Source organism: Pan paniscus, chromosome 14 (genome assembly GCF_029289425.2).
Source record: "Pan paniscus chromosome 14, NHGRI_mPanPan1-v2.0_pri, whole genome shotgun sequence".
NCBI classification, from domain to species: Eukaryota; Metazoa; Chordata; class Mammalia; order Primates; family Hominidae; genus Pan; species Pan paniscus.
Window position 1 is genome coordinate 101,080,105 of NC_073263.2, and position 9,695 is coordinate 101,089,799.

The 9,695-nt window shown below is 36.3% G+C and overlaps 1 protein-coding gene across 1 annotated transcript in view; it reads left to right on the top strand.

The window, feature by feature from the left end:
• TM9SF2 (transmembrane 9 superfamily member 2) overlaps positions 1–7,922 on the top strand; it is a 62,360-nt gene extending 54,438 nt beyond the window's left edge. Inside the window, exons 15-17 of the mRNA XM_003832049.5 lie at positions 46–157; positions 3,894–4,065; positions 7,222–7,922. Coding sequence (XP_003832097.1) covers positions 46–157; positions 3,894–4,065; positions 7,222–7,289 — 352 coding nt within the window. The 3' untranslated portion in view covers positions 7,290–7,922. The remainder of the gene's footprint in view (positions 1–45; positions 158–3,893; positions 4,066–7,221) is intronic.
• Positions 7,923–9,695: the final 1,773 nt, after the last annotated feature.

Below are 9,695 nucleotides of genomic sequence, written 5' to 3' on the forward strand. Positions count from 1 at the left end.
AAATTGAAAATATTTATAGTTCCTTCTTGACGTGTTTGATTATAGGTCACACCAGATGTATTACATGTTTGGCTTCCTATTTCTGGTGTTTATCATTTTGGTTATTACCTGTTCTGAAGCAACTATACTTCTTTGCTATTTCCACCTATGTGCAGAGGTATGTATTAGCAGTATTCACTTATGTTAATTTGTAGACAGTAACTTTGGCATATTGCAATTTGTATATTATTAATTAAAATAATTTCTGTAGATGTATGTTTATTATGATAGACATTGACCTGTATTCCTAAATCAAATGTAACCTTCTTTAGGATTAAGATATCCCAGTTCAGTATATTTAGTTGGAAATTACTATTAGAGACTTTAACTTGTTAATTTTCTGAGAATAGTATGTTGTGCTTTTTACTGTTGTTTTTTAACTGACTTAAAAATTAATACTTTTGTGATACAAATATTTATATCATGCCTGAGATAAAAGAATATAAAATAATCTATTAAAAAATACAAAAAAAATTTTAGACTGAAAATTTAATAAAAGTAAACTAGTAAGAAAATTCATTAAAAAGTTTCTATAATCACATCGTAATGAGTTCTATTCATGGCAGCACCAAAATGATAGTATCCTTATGTAATAGGTAGAATTGAATTTTAAAGATTTAGGTTGTGTTAAATCTACTATTTAATATTTATTGTCTATATTGGAGAAAAAACTAACTTTATTAAACTTAGTGTGTTATTCAAAAAATGGAGGTTAAATTTACATAACAGAAAATGAACCATTTTGAAGTGGACAGTTTAATAGCACTTACTGCATTTACAGTGTTGCACCACCACCACCTCTGTTTAGTTTCAAAATATTTTTATCACCCCTAATTAAAGCTCTATACTTGCTGAGCAGTTGCTCCTCATTCCTCACTTCCCCCAGGCCTTAGCAGCCAACGGTCTGCTTTCTGTCTGTTTTGCCTGTTCAGACATTTCTTACAAATTGAATCATATAATATGTGACCTTTTGTGTGTGGCTTCTTTGACTTAGCATGTTTTCAGGGTTCATCGTATCGTGGCATGTATAGTAGTACTTCATTCCTTTTTTTTTTTTTTTTTCCCTTTTTTTCTTGAGACGGAGTCTCGCTCTGCTGCCCAGGCTGGAGTGCAGTGGTGCAATCTCAGCTCACTGCAAGCACCACCTCCCGGGTTCATGCCATTCTCCTGCCTCAGCCTCCTGAGTAGCTGGGACTACAGGTGCCTGCCACCATGCCCGGCTAATTGCTTCTTGTATTTTTGGTAGAGACGGGGTTTCACCATGTTAGCCAGGATGGTCTCGATCTCCTGACCTCGTGATCCACCTGCCTCGGCCTCCCAACGTGCTGGGATTACAGACGTGAGCCACCGCGCCTGGCCACTTCATTCCTTTTTATGGCAGAATGATAAATTTGTTTATCCATTTATCCATTGATGGGCATTTGTATTGTTTCTACTTTTTGGCTGTTGTGAATAGTGCTGCTGTGAACATTCATGTACAAGTGTTCGTTTGAGTACCTGTTTTTGGTTTTGAGGTATATATCTAGGAGTGGAATCACTGGGTCATATGGTAGTTCTGTTCAATTTTTTGAGGAACTACCAAACTTTTCCACAGTGGTTGTGCCGTTTTACATTCCCACCAGCAGTGGTGTACAAAGGTTCCAATTCTCTGTATCTTTGCCAACACTTACCTTCCATTTTTGAAAAAATTGTAGCTGTCTTCGTGGGTGTGAAGCGGTGTCTCATTCTGGTTTTGATTTGCATTTCCACAATGACTAATGATGAGCATTTGTACTTGTGTTTGTTAGCCATTTGTATAGCTTCTTTGGAGAAATAGCTATTCAAGTCCTTTGCCTATTTTTAAATTTGTTTGTCTTTTTGTTGAGTTGTAAGAGTTTATTTATTTATTCTGAATAGTAGATCTTTATCAGATTGTTATTTGCAGTTCTGGTTCTATAGGTTATCCTTTTCACTTTCTTGATAATGTCCTTTGCACAAAAGTTTTAAATTTTGATGAGGTCAAATTTATCTGTTTTTTTTCTTCCGTTCTTATGCTTTTGGTGTCATATCTAAGAATTATTATCAAATTAGGGCTGAGTGTGGTGGTTCACGCCTATCTCTAATCCCAACACTTTGGAAGGCTGAGGCGGGAGGATCGCTTGAGCCCAGGATTTTGAGACCAGCCTGGGCAACACAGTGAGATCTTGTCTTTATAAAAAATAACAAAATTAGCTGGGTGTGATGGCTTACTTGGGAAGCTGAGGTGGAAGGATCACTTGAGCCCAGGAGGTCTAGGCTTCAGTAAGCCATGATTGCACCACTGCACTCCAGAACCTGGGCAACAGAGTGAGACCCTGTCTCCTACCCCACCCCCCCACCAAAAAAAAGAATTATTGCCAAATTCAAGGTTATGAAGATTTACCCCCATGTTTTCTTCTAAGTGTTATAGCTTTACCTCATGTATTTAAGTCATTGATCTATTTTGAGTTAGCTTTTGTATTTTGTGTGATGTAGTGTCCAGCTACATTATTTGACATGTGGATATCCAGTTATCCAGCACCATTTGTTGAAGAGGCTGTTCTTTCCTCATTTAATGGTCTTGGCAATCTTGTCAAAAATCAATTGACCATAGATGTATGGGTTTATTTCTGGACTCTCAATACTATTCCAGTGGTCTATATGCTGCCCTTAGGCCTGTACCACACTATTTTGATTACTGTGGCTTCGTAGTAAGTTTTGAAATCAAAAAGGCTGAGTCCTCCAGCTTTGCTCTTTTTTATGATTGTTTTGACTATTTGGAGCCCCTTGCAATTCCATTTGAATTTGAGGATTAACTTTTCCAATCTGCAAAAGTTGAATCATTGGATTATTGGAATTATGATAGGGATTACATTAGATCTGTAGATCATTTTGAAGAGTATTGCTGTCTTAACAGTGTTAAGTCTAATAGTACGTAAACATGGGATGTCTTTCCATTTGCCTAGGTCTTCTGTCATTTCTTTCAGCAGAATTTTAGAGTTTTCATTGTGCAAGTCTTCCACTTCCTTGGTTGAATTTATTCCTAGGTATTTTATTCTTTTGGGTGCTATTTTAAATGGAATTAGGTTTTTAAATCTCCTTCTCAGATTGCTCATTGCTGGTGTGTAAAAACAGAACCAACTTTTGTATGTTGATCTTATACCCTGCAATTTTGCTGCATTTGTTGATTAGCTGTTGCATTTTGTGTGTGTGTGTGTGTGTGTGTGTGTGTGTGTATGTGTGTGTATTTAGGATTTTCTAGTCTCAGTTTGCTTTTCGAATATATTTGTTTTTCACATATTCCAAAGGGCAAGAGAGATAGTGAAGTGTTCTCTTTTAAAAGATCTTCTGTTAAGCTATAAGCCACTTAAAAGCAAGAAGAGCTATTTTAATCATCTGCCTTGTTTAAATTATGTTAGTAATAGCTGAAATTGGATTCCAACCAGGCCTTAATAGAATAATCTTCTTCCTAATACAGAGTTGACCAGACTTTAATACAAGTAGTATTAATGTCGAGCCCTGTGAGTAAGTTGTAAGCTATTTGCACATCGCTTTTCTTTGGGAAGAATAAATTTTGAAATACAGCCTAATGTTTTATTATTCATAAACAGTTTAAGCTGCTTCCACACATTTTTAGCCAGTTTTTAAGCAGCCCCACCAAAGACAGTGGGTGCTTCTTAGCACCTTTAGTGAGGAGAGTGGAATGGGTGAAGTTCAATAGGAGAAAGAGCCTGGAACTGATAGCAGAAATTAGATTGGGGGCTGTCTCATTTATTATGCTTGCTTTGAACCTTAGTAAGCTACATCTTATCTATTAATTGGAATGTAATTCTTGTTCTTTTTTCTTTACTACCTAGGATTATCATTGGCAATGGCGTTCATTCCTTACCAGTGGCTTTACTGCAGTTTATTTCTTAATCTATGCAGTACACTACTTCTTTTCAAAACTGCAGATCACGGGAACAGCAAGCACAATTCTGTACTTTGGTTATACCATGATAATGGTTTTGATCTTCTTTCTTTTTACAGGTAAAATTAGAATTTAAGTGATTATTTTTATTTTGTAAGTTTTTAGACAAATAACTTATAAATGTTTGTCTTTTTTAAAACCCATGAAGGCTTATTCTGTTAGTGCTCCCATATTTAGTCCTCAGCACAACTAGGCATAGTTGGGTCTGCCCACCTGTGAGTTGCATAAAGATGATGAAACAGAAGCTAGGGGAAGAAGGCTAAACAGGGTCATAATTGTGATAAAGGTTCAGGGACGCATGGGCCAGTACAGCTCATGGTTTTCGTCTGTTAACCTCTTAAAGGTACACACAGTCCTTTTTTTTTTTTTTTTGCCACTTCAGAAATAGGGTAGAAGCTATAGTGACTTAAGTTTAGGAGTAAGTAGAAATTGAGGAGGTGAAGTCAAGCTGAGGCTGAGAGTAGGTAGGGGATATCAAGGAAAGATAATGGGACATTCCTTAATCTAGAAGCTTTTATCTCCACTTTAAAATTCAAGCATTGAACAGGATATAGTGTGTATTTTATTGGTATTTATTTTATATATGTATATATCTTCTCTATCCAACTAGATAAAAGTTTTCGGTATCTCACAGCCCCGGGAGCTTGGTAAACATTTGTCGCGTGAGTGACTGAACTTAGGAATTATAGCACCTTTCTTTGTCACAAGTAACGCTGCCCGAAGCGTGCATTTAAAATGTTAGCTCCTCACGCATGTCATGGAAGAAAATGCAGGAGCCAAAAAGAAAAAAAGAACAAGTTTTTTTCCTCCAATTAAAACTGTTCTACTTTTCACTCATCTGTTAGCATTTCAGAGCCTGGAGTCAGGTTTTGAAGGGCCTCTGCTGCTCTCTCAGGCTTAAGGCACTTCCACCGATTCTGTATTCCAGGTCATTGATCAGACATGGTGGGGTGCGTGTCTTGGTGCTACGTGATAAATTTAGGTCCAGAGCTGTAAATTTTAATAAATCATCTATAAAACAGCAGTAGCCAGTGAAACAAGGAATGACTGTTTTTGTGCCCTGTGTGTCCATAAATGCATATACAGAATAATTTATTCCTAGCCTACACACAAAAAATAACGATCATTGTGAATATCTGTTGTTTTTCCAGACATATGATACAGAAAATGATAGCTTAACCATCACCTAAATTTTATTTATTTTTATTTATTTTATTTATTTTTTATTTTTTTGAGACAGAGTCTCACTCTTTTGCCCAGGCTGGAGTGCAGTGGCGCGATCTCAGCTCACTGCAAACTCTGCCTCCCAGGTTCACGCCATTCTCCTGCCTCAGCCTCCCGAGTAGCTGGGACTACAGGCGCCCGCCACTGCGCCCGGCTAATTTTTTTTATTTTTAGTAGAGATGGGGTTTCACCATGTTAGCCAGGATGGTCTCGAACCCCTGACCTCAGACGATCTGCCTGCCTTGGCCTCCCGAAGTGCTCGGATTGGGCGTGAGCCACTGCGCCCAGCTGATTTTGTTTTTTAAAGTGTTATATTTTCATTCATTCAGAGTTGAATTTTGTAATCTGAATTATGGAGTCATATCAAATGGAACCAACCAGTTAAACCAGTAACTTATAGTGTGTTTCACTTTCTTCAATTGTATTTTTCCTTTAGTGAACAGGTGGAAGCATTCTGGATAAGGGAGTAGTGAGCCCTTTAAATGCCTTACCTTTCTCTAAAATAGGGTATGGTCTGTATTTGCTTCAGTACTCCACAGCAATGCCATTTTATTGTATTTAAGTCAATCCATTTTACAAAACAGAAGTAATTATTCTGTCACAAAAGGAAGGACGCCACTTTTAGTACGTACATATATTCCATATTAAGAACAAAATTAAGTAACTAAAGTTTCTTAGAGTTGCCTGGATAGTGATTAAATGTTCTTCTCATCTTAAAATATTGTTTGTCATCTTGAAATTTATGCAAGTAAGTACAAAGTTATATAAATATACTGAGTTTCCATTATTGCTTTTCTGAAATTAACCCCAGCCCTAGCCTGAATAATTATCCTTTTGACCATGCAAAAGGTATATTTGTATGTCCTCCAAAACACACATAGTGCTTTGCATATAGTAGGGCCTCAATACATGTACAATGTAAGGATGGGTATAATGATGTTTGTAATTTCCCACGGTAATGTCCCATGTATAGTCTCTTGATTTAGAAAATCTCCTTTAATATTTTCTCAGAGTACTGCATTTAAAACAATGGTGAAAACCATTGGGACTTTAAATGTAAAATTTATACAAGGATTATTTATAGTCCCTTATGTGTGCATGTGCAAGGAGTACTATGCTTGAAGTCAGAAAAAACGCATTTGATTTCTGGCCACAAGTACCATCCATGTGACCATGAGACAGTCACTTAACCCCTTTGAACCTCATTTTTGTCTCATTGAGTGTCCCCATCTAGCATTCAAATTCTTTGGAATCTAGACTGATACCTGAAAATCAAGCCATACATTGTTTTCATGAATTATCTCATTTACTGTACATAACAGTCTATGGAGGCAATGAGGACAGATAAATTTCTCCCTAGTTAATATGATAAATGGGCTTGGAGATGTCAGTGGACTTGCCCAAGGATGACACACACAGTTTGTGACAGAGCTGCTCTGTTCTCTGCTACCATGCTGTCCCTCATTTTCAGCTAGGATGCATTTTTGTTACTATCTAATCATGTCACTTTTAACATTTTGTAAAAACTTACTGAGTTATTTTATTATAATTCTTTGAAGACTGATAACTTCCAATAACTGTACTTAGAAAATATCCCCATTTAATCATTATTTGAACCTGTTTTAATGTATTCATCTCATACTTTAAAAAATTCTAGTAGCGTTTTCCATTTTGTTGTAAAATATTCTTAAATAGGAAAGGACAGTTGACATCCTTCAGTCTTTTCTATGTAGTAAGGAAAATAATGTGTATTGTAGAAAGCTTAGGTAATCTTATAGTAGAAAAAAGTTCTACCAATTTTTGTAAGAAACTTGATTTGAGGTGGTCGTATATTTTTCAGACGTGCTCATAGATCTGTAGTATATTCCCGGTGGGTAATAGTTTATAGTTTTGCGACTTTTTTAAGGAACTAGTCATTGTAAGTCTGTATTTTTGTGTAAAGTATGAAACTTCCTTTGAAAAGGGGTTTATTTTTATTTTTTCTCTTATAGGAACAATTGGCTTCTTTGCATGCTTTTGGTTTGTTACCAAAATATACAGTGTGGTGAAGGTTGACTGAAGAAGTCCAGTGTGTCCAGTTAAAACAGAAATAAATTAAACTCTTCATCAACAAAGACCTGTTTTTGTGACTGCCTTGAGTTTTATCAGAATTATTGGCCTAGTAATCCTTCAGAAACACCGTAATTCTAAATAAACCTCTTCCCATACACCTTTCCCCCATAAGATGTGTCTTCAACACTATAAAGCATTTGTATTGTGATTTGATTAAGTATATATTTGGTTGTTCTCAATGAAGAGCAAATTTAAATATTATGTGCATTTGTAAATACAGTAGCTATAAAATTTTCCATACTTCTAATGGCAGAATAGAGGAGGCCATATTAAATAATACTGATGAAAGGCAGGACACTGCATTGTAAATAGGATTTTCTAGGCTCGGTAGGCAGAAAGAATTATTTTTCTTTGAAGGAAATAACTTTTTATCATGGTAATTTTGAAGGATGATTCCTATGACGTGTTCACCAGGGGAATGTGGCTTTTAAAGAAAATCTTGTATTGGTTGTAACTGTTCATATCTTCTTACTTTTCTGTGTTGACTTCATTATTCCCATGGTATTGGCCTTTTAAACTATGTGCCTCTGAGTCTTTCAATTTATAAATTTGTTATCTTAATAAATATTATAAAAATGTCTTCATTGCATCGTTACCTATTATATATTCAAGGAGGTTCTGTAAATACAGATCTATTTACCAAGGTGTTTTGAAATGATTTATACTATTTTATCAGATTTTACTGGATTTTGTTAATGTAACACTTTCTGAGTTTTGATCTGAATGGAATTTCACTGTGTAAGGCATTGTCTAAAATGTTCACTGTGAGGCAGTAGAGGAGGTTGAAGTCATGCATATCTAGACAGATGAATTACCTGCAAGTGCTTAAGGTGGAGCCTTACTACATTGTCATTAAGGAGTTTCTATTTTTGACTTGTTTTTCAAAATACAGTATTTTAAGTCAGGTTTTATTACCTGGACATTAGCAATCACTAGCAAGTCTTCATCTTTATGATTTCATTGTTTTAATTTAGATTTCACAAACAGTTTTACTTCTAAGAGTTAAGAAATGCACTGTCTTTCACATTCATCTGACTAATTGAAATCCATTTATGTAGAATATAGGAATGGAGGGTGATTCTGAAGTATCGGTCTGCTTGTATCTATGAGCATATTCATTTGTATTTTAGGGTCTCTCTGCTTGCTGCTTAGGAAAGCAAATCAGATACTGTCATTAAACTTACAACTAAAATTACTAGCTGTCACTTATATGATATTGCTGGGTTCTTACTGAATAATTTTTTTTTTTTTTTGAGACAGAGTTTCGTTCTTGTTGCCCAGGCTGGAGTGCAATGGCGAGATCTCGGCTCACCACAACCTCCGCCTCCCAGGTTCAAGCGATTCTCCTGCCTCAGCCTCCTGAGTAGCTGGGATTACAGGCATGTGCCACCACGCCCGGCTAATTTTGTATTTTTAGTAGAGACGGCATTTCTCCATGTTGGTCACACTGGTTTCAAACTCCTGACCTCAGGTGATCTGCCCGCCTCGGCCTCCCAAAGTGCTGGGATTACAGGTGTGAGCCACTACGCCCAGCCTTACTGAATAATTTTATGTCACTGTCCTTTTTTAAAAAAACGGACCTGTTGGTTTTGAAGAGTAAAGGAGGAGCTCTGGTCATTTTTAACATGGAGTATTTAAGATAGAAGAGTTTCTTTCAGTTTTATGTATCTCTTGTATTTATTTTTTATGGGTAGAGTTGTCCCTTAGTATTTATGGGAGATTGGTTCCAGGACCCTTGTGGTTACCAAAAATCCATGGATGCTCAAGTCCTTGATATAAAAATGGCAAGTATTTGCAAATAATCTATGTACATCCTGCCATGTGCTTTAAATCATCTCTAGTTTACTCACAATACCTCATACAATGTAAGTGCTCTGTAAATACTTGTTATACTCTATTTTCCATTTGTATTTTTATTGTATTGGTTTTTTAAAATTTATTTTCGAGCATTTTTGATCTGTTGTTGCTTAAATCTGCATATGCAGAACCCCCAGATAAGGAAGGCCAACTGTAATTCTCTTAGGGAGCTGTTGAGATAGGCTGGTTGACTCAACAAAGAGAAGGTTTTACTTTTTAAAAATCCTGATTGAGACACCAGATTAGTTTTTATTGGCCAAAGTTAAGTTTCTTCAATTTTATTTTTCCTTTAGTGAACAGTTAGCTTAGTGATTTAAAAGTCAGCTGATAGAGTTGGTGTAACTTTTTCTTCGTTTTGTTTTGTTTTGTTTGTGAGACAGAGTTTCACTCTTGTTGCCCAGGCTGGAGTGCAATGGCACTATCTCGGTTCACTGCAACCTCCGCCTCGTGGGTTCAAGCGATTCTCCGGCCTCAGCCTCTGGAGCAGCTGGGATTA